The sequence below is a fragment of the Ctenocephalides felis genome, unplaced genomic scaffold (genome assembly GCF_003426905.1).
Source record: "Ctenocephalides felis isolate EL2017-DRISC unplaced genomic scaffold, ASM342690v1 CF-g0.4_SCAFFOLD_01170, whole genome shotgun sequence".
Taxonomy (NCBI): Eukaryota; Metazoa; Arthropoda; class Insecta; order Siphonaptera; family Pulicidae; genus Ctenocephalides; species Ctenocephalides felis.
Genome location: NW_020537324.1, coordinates 21,744,404 through 21,758,551, shown reverse-complemented (window position 1 = coordinate 21,758,551; position 14,148 = coordinate 21,744,404). Strand labels below are relative to the sequence as shown.

Here is a 14,148-nt window from a genome sequence, read left to right as displayed (position 1 = left end):
GATTAAACTCTTTTCGAGAGTTGCTGTGAAATGTTTTGCACAATACCTTTTTGATTTTGCTTGTTTTGCAGGATTTTGTCAGATTTACTAGCAATAACAAATTCATGTGGAAAATATGTATTTTGCATTCATGCATTTTTGTTCTATTATAATACGTATACATATGCTACTTATTCAATAATAATCAAAATTCAGTTATTTACATAAAATTGTTTCATTACAGTCAATTGTTTCATCAAAAATGTTATTTTTGTAATAACTTTCAAGAAATAATCGATACAATTTCTGTTTGATGTATTTTAAATATGTCTATAACATTTATGAAATTATACATTTCGTGTTCTAAAAATGTATTTTAAGTGCAGACTGGACGTCAACTGTAATCAGTAGCTTCGCACGAAAGAAAGTACATATGCTTCGGCACAGATTCTGATTAGAATCGCTCAAGCTCGCGACATAATTCTAAATTTTTATTTTTGTAATTCAACCGCTTATCGTAGGCCTATAATATGTTAGTTAGTTATTTCAGTCTACAAATTTCTCGTCATATAAAGTTTCATCAAAATCATAAAAAATTCAGCATTTTATTACGGCCCAATCTTTACCAAAAACTAATTAACGCAATTTCTAACCTATTTGTTTTAAACAGTTTTTAAATTTTAAAAATCTATTCAAGGTCGTGGGCTAAAACGTGGACGCAATATTTTACACTTTTGCTAATTACATGGAAACGGCTTGGCCGATCGTCATGAAAATTGACAAAAGCTAGTTCTTTCCGTGTTACACCAAATGTCTTTCAAATTTTTGAAATCAGCTGTCTTTGAGAAAACGTAGACGAAAGGTCAAAAAAGGGATTCACGTTCATATATACACACACATACTTTTTCCAAATTTGGTCTCATTCGATTCGGAATGACTTGAAACGTCGAGAAAACAACTCAGCTAATCGATTTTTTTCGAAAACAAACTTCTTCGGTAAGTCATTAATGAACATATTACACTTATTTGTATTGACAAATTTATCACAAGAATGATAATAATTTTAGTCAGTTAAGTTAATTTCTTTTACACTTAATTAGAAATAGGGTATGTATTCTACCTGAATAAGGTACTATTTCACACAAATACAAAACAAGTTAAATTTATCTCTGTGAATTGTATCCCGCCCGCATATAAAAAGGCGCATGCAGGTTATTTGTTAACTGAGGAAGCAAACGAAACCACAAAAGTTAAAAATTCGTCTTCGGGATAATAATTAAGGAAGGGTAGCGGTAATTACGAAAAGAAAATAGCTTCCGTTATAATTAACCAGCAAAGTTTTTAATTCCGTCAGTCTGGTTTAGGCCTGCATATTGATAGCATTATTTCGACCCCTTATTATTAAGCTTGTAGCACAATTTCACGTTGTGTTAACTCGTGTTGTGCGCCAAATTACAAGGTGAACTTGTGTATTTACATAAATTTTCTTTAAATAATGAATGAATTAATAATGATTATCTTTTGGCACAGTACAAAGCATTACATTTTCTTTCTCTTAATTTGAATTCATTTTACTTGTTCCGACAACATAACTGGCATACAGCCCAGATCTACGTCATCCAACATTGTAATAAGAAATTTTTTATTTATTTATCATTTTTTTTACAAAACTAGTTTATGCAGTCTTCCAAAATACTCAGTAAAATATCCTAGAAAGAGATATATTTATTACAATTTTGTTATTCACATAAGTAAGTAGTCAATTAACAAAGCACACAAATAATTTAAAATTTGCATTTGGTTAAATGATACCGCACTATGAGAGTGTTGATTATAGTTATGATTATATAACATTCTGATAATTCATAATAAATTTTATTATAATTAATGAACCAAAAAGATTACACTAAAACCTCTCTTTGAGGGCGAATGTCACAAGTTTTTTATGAAGAGTTTAATACACGATTCAGGTCATAAAAATACATATAATTTTACTATTTCTTTAGGTTCAATTCAATAATTTTATTTGATTGAAAGCCATTTCATAAATCATTGATGTATTTACTAATGCCGACTTTTATTTACGGGGTTTTTATTCCCATAGGGTAAGTTATAGTAATCGCAAAAAAATCGAAAATGAAAATTTCAAATTTCAATTTTTTAAAGTTTCATATCCTTCTGAACATTTTGGCATACCTTGGCAAAAATGGATGAATGTGCGTATTTATGTGTGTAAACATGGTATGTTTATAGACTAATTTTTCATCCACGATTTCGAGGGCACGGGTTCATTGATTTGAATGATTGAAAATGTTTTTTGAAACAGGAAACATTCGATTTGTATTGACGCGGAGAAGTGCTTATTAGTTTTTGGCAAAGGCAGGTCCAGAAGTTTTGGAGATACAAAACAAAAAGTGCAAAAAATAGCAGTTTTTGAGAGAACAGAGTATCGGATTAGAATTATTCAAAGCACATTTTTTTGTGCGATGATGTTGATGGTATCTGGGAAAGGCAGGTCCAGAGGGTTCAAAATTTTCAACATTTACAGAAAATATACAAAAATTTTTTTTTTTAATAATATAAAAATAATGAACAATTTATTTTTCAAAATTCTAAGGTTTACTTATATACTTGGAATAAATAATTAGCAATTTGTCAGTTTATATAGTTCTTAAAAATATGAAATAAGGTCATCCAGTGAATGATAAAATATAAGGTTCTTTAGTGGGCTTGATTAGATATGTAGCTTATTTACTTTTTTTCAAATATTATATATATATATATATATATATATTTTCAATAGACAAGTCCTGGATTTTTTCAATATATTGATTGTTTCTTTTCCGAACAGTAAATCCAACAATAAAAAACAATTTGTTTCTTGGCGATGTTTAATAACGACGTTTCGGAACTAGATACGTTCCATCATCAGGTTTATTCTGTTAAAGTCAATGTTTTTTAAAACTATTGATTAACATTAATTAATGATGGTTATTACAGATTATTTAGAAAAATCACAATGGAATGAATTATGTACCAGTGTAAAGAGTAATAAAAATTAACTAATAAAGGTTTTATATAAAATTGAGAAGCAAAAATTACTTACCTGTAATAATTTATATATACATACCATTCGCTGTCTAATTTGTATATAAAAAATGTTACTTATAATAACCTAGTTGAGTATATTTAAAATGAATGAATGAATGATAAAATATGAGATAAAGTCCTTCAGTCGAATTGATTAGATATATTTAGTTTATTTACTTTTCTTGCAAAATATATAAATTACGTTGTCTAATTTATATGCTTTTATATTTAGCCCATATATTACGAATAAAGAATGTTACATTATTTATAGTAACCTAGTTGAATATATTTAAAACGATTATTATTAGTCGTTAATCAATTTTTGTTGTTGATTATAAATTTTTTTATACGGTACGGAAAGTTCCAGCAATATGCCTTAAGAAATGCCATGCACCACTAGTTTTTTCATTTAATGCTATAGAATTCCACATTTGCTTTCAAACAAAATCAATTATTAATAGCTCATTACATTATAAGTCAGGATTTAAATGCAAAATCTATTAATATTTCAATTCATAAAAGGAAACCCATGTATTGTATGTATCTATAATTATTTTTTCATAGTAATCTTGATTACTAAACGTGATATTTTCATTTTCATCATTCGGAGTGTACTACTAGGATTCTCGAACCCATCCTCTGGCATATACCTGTACAACAAAACCTGCGCAATCAAAAACATTGAGAGAGGAAGGTTGAATGTTCGTCTCATCTCGCTCACCCTCGTGTCGTTGTAAGCCGGTTTTGGGTGAAGGTTTCTGGTCGTTCGCCTCCGTTGCGTCTTCTATGGAACGGACGCAAGCTTCCATGCCTTTCGTTTCAGCGTCAGTCGGCAACCAGCCTGCGATCAGAGCTGAACCCTTGTCGTAATAAAAGTCATATCGAATTCGAAGTGAATAATAATAATAATAAATAGTATGTATAGACGTTTATTAGTAATGGTATAATTATATCAAACTATAAATTTGAAAGTAAATTTCTTTTTGTTTTATTCAGTTTTTACCACTATGTCGTGAATGTTAACAGTCCCAACGTGTATTGACTGCTGCATGCAATATTATTTCCTGCAGACGGTATTTTTTGTGTGACTATTTCTGTGCAATTTGTGTTCTCTCAAGCGTTATATTATATAATTTTTATTTGCGACAATGTTCAGTGAAAAAATGTGCTTGTTAAAGTTCTTCTTGTGTTGTTTTGTTCTTTTTGAACTAGTTGATTTTGGTGTGTATGCGGATTATGAGAACAGTTGGAATTTTTACTACGAGCAGCCGTGCTGCGGGCGCGTGAACAAGCACCACCATCACATAAGGCATCATAGAGGTTAGTGCACGCGTTTAGCGAAAGTTTTAATCCGCCATTCTTCTTAATGACTATGAACTTTGTCAATTAACGTGCTTGATGAATCGCGAGCACGTGCTGTGCGGGGCTACCGCGTTGCAACTTGCAAGTCCCAACGCCATTTCGAACTCGGGACGTGTTCTGCTCATTATTATGAGCTATACATTTGTTGGAATATATTGGATAGTTTAATTTAGATGCAATCATTGTTATTCCTCCCTCTAGGACGTTGCTATTGTAATGAATTCCCGTGTTATATTGTTATAAATTGCAAACGTAGTTTTAACATAGTAGTTTCTACAAAACCTCAGTACGCAATTCAAATTCGTATTTATGACTAATCACTTGTACCTCATGTTTGACAAACATTTAACGAAAGTACAATAATTTAATTGCTCATTTTTATCGTTGAACACTGATTATTACAGCAGCCATTAATGTTAGTTAAATAAGTTTGGAAGAAAATAAACATTCGCAGAATAAAAATAATCATCAAAAAAATTGAGTAATAACAATCGCGAGCACGTGCAACTTTAGTTTAATTTAGATGCAATCATTGTTATTCCTCCCTCTGAATCTCCCTATTGTAATGAATTTTCCTGTTTTGTTAAAGAGACTGTTAAATAAATTTATTGAATACACTGTTACACTTATACACTACACCCGCAATGAACAAATATTCTATAAAACTGCTACTGATTAACTTCCCATAGGAAAGTGAGAATTTTCTCATCGAAAATGATTTCACTATTTTTACATTTCAGAAGTTGTTTGACATTGTGGCATACCTTAGAAAAAATTGATGTATGTGTGTGTATGTATGTATGTATGTTTGGATACAATTTTTCGACCGAATAGAGCATGCGATTAGAATGATTCGGTTCGTGGCGGCAAGTTTTCAAAATTAAAAAATTCTCACGCTATTGCATTCATTTTCATTGTGATGCATAATGATATGAATGCTATAGCATTCACATTTTGAAGTCAAGTCAAAAGTCAAGTTATTGTAATCGTCAAAAAATCGAAATTGAAAATTTTTACATATCTTCAGGTTTTGAAAATTTCTGAACATTTTGGCATACCTCAGAAAAAATATATGTGTGTGTGTATGTATGTATGGATACAATTTGTTGTTCACGATTTCGAGAGCACGTTTCAACCGATTTCAATGTTTCAAAAAAAACATTCGATTCGTATTGGTGGGAGAATGTGCTTATTAGGTTTTTGCTAAGACAGGTCTAGCCGTTTCGGAGATACGAAGCAAAATGAGCAAAAAAAGCCATTTTTGACAGAATGGAGCATCCGATTAGACTGATTAAAAAAACACAAGTTTCCAAAATTGTAAAAACTCTATCGTTTCCTTATACATATTTTCCTTATACGAATACTTAACACTTTTCCAGTTGTGAATGCTATAGCGTTCATTTTCATTGTGATGCATAATGAAATGACTGCTACAGCATTCAAATTTTTGAGTCAATTATTTCGAATTTAATTTTATATAAATCTCAAAGTAATGCCTGATTCATTAGGTATTTTCATATTATCTTTTTTCCCGCAGTCAGTAGCTAGCTATAAAAGCATAATACTTGACGTGGATGCTATAATATTCATTGTATATAACGATTATAATATGAAAATCTGATTACCCTTAAAATCGGTGTTTAATAAAATTTCGGGTATCACAATCAATTTAAAAATATAGTGACTGCCGATTTTTGTACATTTCAGAAATTGTTACTGTCCGCAAACGTGTTAAAATAATTTTAACTATATAATTCTATAATTACACTATGCAACTCCGTCTCAAAATGTTTATATAATAAAAATGCACAATATTAGATAAGGTCCTCTGAAGCATTCCAAAGTAGTATGCATTTCGATTAGGGTTTTAGTTATCTTTCTACGTTTCGTGTAAACATATATACAGATCGTCCCCCAAATATAAACACTTATATTATATTAGATCCATAAAAGTTTTTATAATTATTTGAAGTTATTTAAAAGAAGTGTTTTTATTAATTGAGCAATTTCTATTATTTTTATTCCTTGAATGTTCAATTTGCTTTACAATAATAAAAATCTCAAAAAAATTATATTTTTCAGAATTTACACAAAAATTTAAAACTTTTAAAAATTTAAAATTACCGTACGGGATGTTCCAGCAATTTGCCTTAAGGCACGATGCCATGATTCACTAGTTTCTTTCATAAATTAGTTTTAACATTGCATCAGAACCTACTTAATTATAATACGGTAGATTACTCATGCAATTTAATACCGCGTCTGACATAGTGCCTATATCAAGCACATAATGTGATAATAAATTTCAATATAACTTATCAAGCTGATGACTGTGTTATATACAAAGATAAGAAAATGATAAGCCTGCATATAATTAGCAATACATATATTCATATTTTATTTTTATATTATCAAGATTAAATATTTATGTTCAATGTATTTCTACCCTTTGCTTGTGTAAGTTTTAATGACAGGTGTTCATGTCTGTGTTAATTAAAATGTTCACTTTATATTGTCGATATTGATAAAAATCACGTTTGCGAAATTCACCCTTTGACGAAGGGCTTTTGCATGTCTATTAAATGCCAATCAGTAGACTAGGAAACCTAAGTTTTCTGCTTACTACAGTCGGAATATTTATTACTTCATTAAACAACTTGTATGAACAAGGTATTTGAACCACAATTGCTATAGAGAAATCATTCATAAAAAATCTTCATATTATTCATCAGCATACTTAAACTTAAACAACTAATCATCAACAGATAATATCCTCCAAAAAACTTCGCTATATGTTAGATACATACAGTTACCCTAAAATAATATTAGCAGCTCATTTTTAGATTTTATGACAAACATATGTTCATTTATATTTATTATTATTTAATTATAAGAACTTCATTATATTACATTAATAAGTTTCATACAACATAGGCATTCTTCTTAAATATTTTGAAATTAGACTAAATTTCTTTTCACTTATAGCATGGGCCGGCCGTGGTCCCGTGGTAAGAACGTGGGCTAGCAAATCCTAGTCCCGGGTTCGAATCCAACCTCGGTCGGTTCGGTATCAAAGCAGCTTGATACCAAATTTTCACTTGAAATCATAGATTTCAAATATGATTTCAAGTGAAAATGGCCTTTCGTGGGCATAGCTGTAGTGGCAACATGCCACTTGGAAGTAAAAAGTCATCACTATTACAGCAATTGTAATAATTCAGCACATAGAGATGGGACAACTGTTTGGGTTGCCATCTATAATAATTGAAAGATAATTGATCACAACAGCTCATAGAACTCATAAGTTCTGATCGCTGTTAAAGAATTTAAAAAAAAAAAAAAAAAAAAAAAAAAAAACTTATAGCATATTAAATTGTTATTCATATTTATTGTCTCATCATTTTAATCTTTTACGGATGTGTTGCTTGCATTTCATACGAATTCAATTTAATATTTTGTTCTTATGAATAATTATTATATTAGTTCAAAATATCGAACTTGCTCAAAATAACCAAAAATTACTTTTGGAAAACTTTAAGAATGACTGTTGGTGCATTTAATACTTCTAACTATTGATGTTTTTACTGTATTTTATATATAGTTAATACTGTGCTCACCTGAAAAAATATTAGTAGCTTTTCTCCTGATTTTGCAAAATGAAAATGTGGTTTTATTATAGTTTTTACAAAACTTCAGTACGCAATTCAAATTCGTATTTATGACTAGTCATTTGAACACCATGTTTGACAAGCATTTAACAAATTTACAGTATTCTTATTGCTTATATTTATCGTTGAATACTGTTTATTACAGTAGTCATTAATGTTAGGTAAATCAGTTTGCAAGCTGATAATTAATTAACAATTCTTTCAATCAATTAAATGGTGCATGGCATTGTGTTGTAAAGCAAATTGCTGGAACTTTCCGTACAGTAATTAAACATTCGCGAAATAATCACCAATAAAAATGTATCAATGAGCAAAAACAATTGATTTAAATATTTCAAAATAATTATTATAAATACTGTATGTTTCATCGTTGTATTTTATAGATCCAATATAATTACACTGATTAGTCAGTATATTTTGTCATTTTTTTGCTGCCATAATGGTTTATTTTTTCTATTATATTGTCTAATAATTCATTTATAAAATATAAAGTAAAATAATCTATTGGATGTCTTATATTGCTTGGTATTTGTAGTCGGGGTGTTTGTTGATGTATGTCAAACTCGATTATTGAAGAAGAATCGGCACATTTGCTAATGTCTTTCCACTCTTCATTTAATTAATCGAACTCCTTCTTCTTTTTGTTGGTTGGATAATATCATCATCACATTCATCACTATCATCGGTGCGAATAGTAATTTCGTACAATTTGTCTGTTTGAATATCTATTTGAAACTCATCTTCACTACTGCTTAATTAACAAAATTACCAGTCGTTTTGCCATATTTAAAAGCGCTCGGTCGTTTTATATATTAAAAAAAAGACCATATAGCAAAGAAAAAAGCTAAAAATACTACTAAAATAACTTAAAATTATTTTCAAAATACAATACTGTTTATCAATGCTATATGTAATTTATTCAACTTTTCGATGCAAACTGAGTCATTGTTTTTAAAATAGCCTGTGCCTCACAGAGTATGTTTGTCCACTGAGGTGGACAGCCGTCCCTAAAGTGTTAACTACTCTGTCGAGTGGGGATTGCTTCTATGTTAGTAAATAGGTGATTGGCGTCGATAACCGTAATTTGTATTTTATTTTATTATGTATAATCGTTTAAAATAAGTGAAGTACAGATTATGAAGCGTCCAGACGATCACACAATTCGATAAATAAATACGTTTAACAGAAATGTATCTAACAATCTATTATATTTATCTATTTCGTCTCTGTTTCCTATGTTGATTGTTGCGAATCTTCTCTTCGCCGTAATACAAAGCGTACACCGCGGACTCCACGGTTTGTTGTACTTTACGACCTTCGACGGCGGTGTCTAGTGCCGTGTAGCGCTCGGTACGTTTGCTTTTGCTTATTACTACAACGTAGGAACGATATGCATTACGTGTTATTATTCCGCACGTTTCTGTTGGCACACTTTGGCCCTTTGCACATACCTTAATATATGTATCTACACGTAACAGCTGGGTAATACTTACAAGTTGTGCTGTAATAGACCTGTCAATAATTTAGATAAAGATTCGATTCTTATTCATCTCATTTCGTGATGGAGGTAAAAAAATTTGTATATGTGTATATGTACCTGTATATAAAATCTTGGAAGGCATGGCATGAAATAAAAACGCAAAACATTTTAGAGAAGCTTTTCATATATGATTTCAATGTATGATTATATATATTTTAGAGAATCTTTCCACATATTTATAAAACTATATAATTATCAGTGTGTATGCACCAATTCAAATATAAGCTTTATAAAACATAATACTATTAATAAATATAATGTACATTATGGCGAGCATAGTTCACTTAGTAGCGTGTTCGATTCACAGACAGAGATCTTTGGATCGTATCCTGCCATTGACTTAGAATTTATGAAAAAAATATGTGTAGTTAATTTGAAATTGAATAAAAATTGTATTTGTTAAGTAGAATTTGAATAAAAATTAAGAAAAGTAGGAATAACAGAATTCGAATAGCTGAATTGTATTAGGAATCAGAAGTAGAAAAAAAAATGGAAATTAGAAATACTGTACATAATACTTACAAAGGCGTAGACCTAAAGCTATCAGTAATTGTTTTTATTTAGTGATTGCAGTCGTAATGAATTTTAATAATTTCCTTTAGAATACTGACTTATTCGAAACATCCCAGGCAAAGTTGGAGCCTGATCGGACATTTCTTTGAACCATATAAGTGATCTTTAAAAAAAATAATAATCTTCGTACAGAATCTAAAAAATATAATCAAAATTAGTACTCATTATTAAAATCTTCACAGAATATGAGATAATTTGACATGCATATGCCTAATGATCATTTTTGATTGCTAATTTTTTTTTCTTTGTATCGCCAAAACTGCCTGCTATGTCCCCCCAAAAATTGAATGAAGTCACTTTATTACGCGAATACAAAAGTAATGTTTTTTGAATCATTCAAATCGGACGCCCCCGTCTCCCAGAAACTGAATTACCATTTTTTGCACTTTTTGTCCCATATCTTCTAAACGGCTGCATCTGCCTTGGCCAAAAACTAATCAGGACATATTCTCATCAATAGGAATCGAATTCTTTCTGAATCATTCAAATTTGTTGATCCGTGCTCTCGAAATTGTCAACGACAAATTGTACCTACACATCGCACTTAAATATTGTCATTATAGCTCATAGGAATCTTTATGTATTTCTGATTGCTGAATAAAACTCAGTTAAAAAAAATAAAAATAAAACATCACACTTCCATCCATTTTTCTAATAATAAGGTATGCCAAAATGTACAGAAATGCATGAAATTTTGTTATAACTTACCCCAAGGAAAATTAACTATTGTAAGTGTATATGCTACAAAAAAATAAATTCTGAACTCTTATTTTCACCCAAAATCGAGTTTAACAAAATATATATTCTAGACTTCAAATTTTAATTAATAAATTTCATAAAGTTTTATAATTCATTTCAACTACAGTCACTAAAAACCATAATTGCTGATAGGTTTAGTGATACGTTCACAATTTTGAATAGTTGCATTCTCTTTGCAACAAATATTGCATTTATCAAACTGTATATTTTAGACCACTTCGTATTTCAATTAGCTAATTTAATAATATATTTTATTCCATAGAAACACCTGAAATATTATTATTACTTACCTTCGCGGGAAATTAACTATTCTAAACGTATATGCTAGAATAAAATAAATTTTGAACTCTGATTTGCAACAAAAATCGAGTTTAACTATATATTTCAGACTTGGAATTTTAATTAATAAATTTAATAAAATTAAATAAATTTCAATGATACAATGATACATTTCTAATATTAGTGATACGTTAACAATGCTGAATAGTTCCATTCCATTTGCAACAAAAATTGCATTCATCAAACTATATATTTTAGACTTTGTATTTCAATTAGCAAATTTAATAATACATTTTATTCCATTTATAATCTATTTCAAACACGCTAAATGCATTACTATTCAAAAGTTGTGCTTAAAATAGCTCTGTCAGATTTTAGATCCAGTTTTAGTTCAAACCGTCGGCATGTCGTTCCTAATGTGTGTTGTGTTATTAAACTATTTAATTGCTCAATTCGTTCGTTACATTGTTTTGAACTCCAGTCCTGATACAGAGAATTATCTCACAATAGTTGTTTAGATGGGAATAAATCAGGAATGGATCACATAATGAAGTTCTAAAAATAGATGTTACAATTTAACCCTCCATGGGCCGAATTTTTGTTTTAGATCCAAGAAAATTAGGGAAACAAAAGATCAGTAATTATCAGTCTATATATACAAATGAACTAATGGGGTGCATGGCATTATGCCTTAAGGCAAATTGTTGGAACTTCCCGCACTATAATTAAAAATCTTGGTACGGAACCCAAAAAAATTTACATAAAATGTGTACACATTATTAATATCTCTATAAAATATCTGATAATTTAAATAAACTTTGATGCACATATGCCCAATAAACGTTTTTGACCGCCAAATGACATTTTTTAAACTTATTTTTATTGAGAGTCTATAACCGATTGACCTGCCTTCCCAAAAATTTAATCAGTTCTTCATCTTGTCAATACAAGTAAAATGATTTTTGAATTATTAAAATCGAACGCTCCGTTCTCTTAAAAACTGAGTTACCGTTTTTGGCACTTTTTGCCACGTATCTTCGGAACGGCTAGACCTGCCTTCGCCAAAAACTAATCAACACGTCTCCTTATCAATACGAATCGAATGTTTTTTAAATTATTCAAATCGGTTGATCGTTTTTCCCGAAATCGTCGACGAAAATTTGTTTGTATCCGCACAAACACATACATACATCTTTTTTTCTAAGGTATGCCAAAATATTCAGAGACCTTTGAAACGTAAAGATATATAAAAAATTATATTAAAATTAAAAATCAGTTTAAACAAATATTTTGTTTCTAATGAATTATTTGCCTTTCAAGTCAGCGGTCTATAATTTTGCACTTCTGTGTAGGAAAATGTTATTTCAGGTTCAAAATCCTAGCTAAGATAAAAAAAAAATATTGATATTGGTTGTCTTGAAAACGTTATACAATTGAGATTTATGCGTTATCTCACAAAAAAGCTATAATTATTTGGTATAATATTATAAATTTAGTATATGACCTAAAAATTAAGCCGGCCCATAAAGGGTTTTTTATGTGACTTTCAAATCATACGTATTTTTTACTCTTACTATTTTCAAATAGTTGGAATTTTGTTCAAAATATTTCATATTTCTTTACTAATTCGAATTTCATTTTGAAATGCCTTGCTCAGAGTTTTTTATAGTTTTTATAAGATTTTTTATTATATTTAATATGAGAAAATTATATACATTCTATAAATTTACAACCTAAATATCTATCTTCATTTGAAGATAACAAAACAATTATTTAAACTATAATAAATTCACATAACTATTACTTTAATTTAAATAAAATTAATTATGTAGCAAAAATATCACAAAAACCACAAACAATATATTTAAGGACAATTTTTGTTCAGAGTACAATAATATAAAGTTCTTGTTCATATTTCGTCCTTCTCTGGCTTGAGTTTAGAATTCATTTCAAAATGCTACCAATTCTAAATCTTATACCTCGAATCGAGTTCGGCTTTGCAGAGTTCACGTCGTCCAAACACATGCACACCATTCGTGTCCATGTGCAGGACGGTGTTCTCAAGACATTCGTTACAGAAAACCGGTTTTCGTTGGTAAGCCTCCAACGAACCAAAGAATCCCTCAGCCATTGTGCGATCGTCGAACATTGCTTCTCTTCATACCTGCGAAGGCGGCTAATAGAAATGTTATAGCACTGTCATACCAACACAAATGAATCTGTATATATTTTGAACTTGCTCTATGTCGGTATTTGAATTGTCACCAATTTTAGTTAGTATGTAAAAAACTGTGGTTTTATGATTTTCTGTATCGACGATTCTAGGAAGAAATGCGAGCGTCTACCGACTTTTTTTTTCTAAATGCCATCTGCCGCGTGAGTGCTAGAACATGTGTCACTTCCTTATGAAATATTTGGTAGTCGATTTTGTATTAGCAGGCAATCTTTTACAAATTAAATTTATATCCCTAGAAGAATATCACTGACAAAAATGCGTTGGATATTACTTAACACAAAATTAAGTTTGATGTAAAAATTATTTTTGTAACTATAAATCGCTTGCAATTTTTCTTATGTGGCTTCGAATCTTTTGATCATATAATTAACATATGTTTATCAATATTGCATGCATTTATAAATCAATTTTATTATTATAGTATTATTTTATTATTATTAGTAATACAATTCTTTTAAACTATTTATTAACTTCCCGTAGGGTAAGTTACAGTAATCGCAAAAAAAATCTAAGATGGAAACTTTTATATATCTTTATGTTTCAAATGTTTCTGAATATGTTAGCATACCTTAGAAAAAATTTATGTGTGTGCGTGTGTGTGTGTGTGCGGATACAAATTTTCGTCGACGTTTTCTGGAACACCGATCAACCGATTTGAGTAA

At 29.7% G+C, this 14,148-nt stretch overlaps 1 protein-coding gene across 2 annotated transcripts in view; it reads left to right on the top strand.

Annotated features, from left to right (window-relative positions):
• Nucleotides 1-14,148, top strand: part of LOC113365944 (semaphorin-2A) — a 596,710-nt gene that overhangs the window by 170,972 nt on the left and 411,590 nt on the right. The window contains exon 1 of one of the 2 annotated variants that reach the window (XM_026607488.1): nucleotides 4,208-4,389. The exons of the other annotated variant lie outside the window; for it this stretch is intronic. Coding sequence (XP_026463273.1) covers nucleotides 4,218-4,389 — 172 coding nt within the window. The 5' untranslated portion in view covers nucleotides 4,208-4,217. Of the gene's footprint in view, nucleotides 1-4,207; nucleotides 4,390-14,148 lie in introns of those variants that run through there. 2 annotated transcript variants of the gene reach the window in all.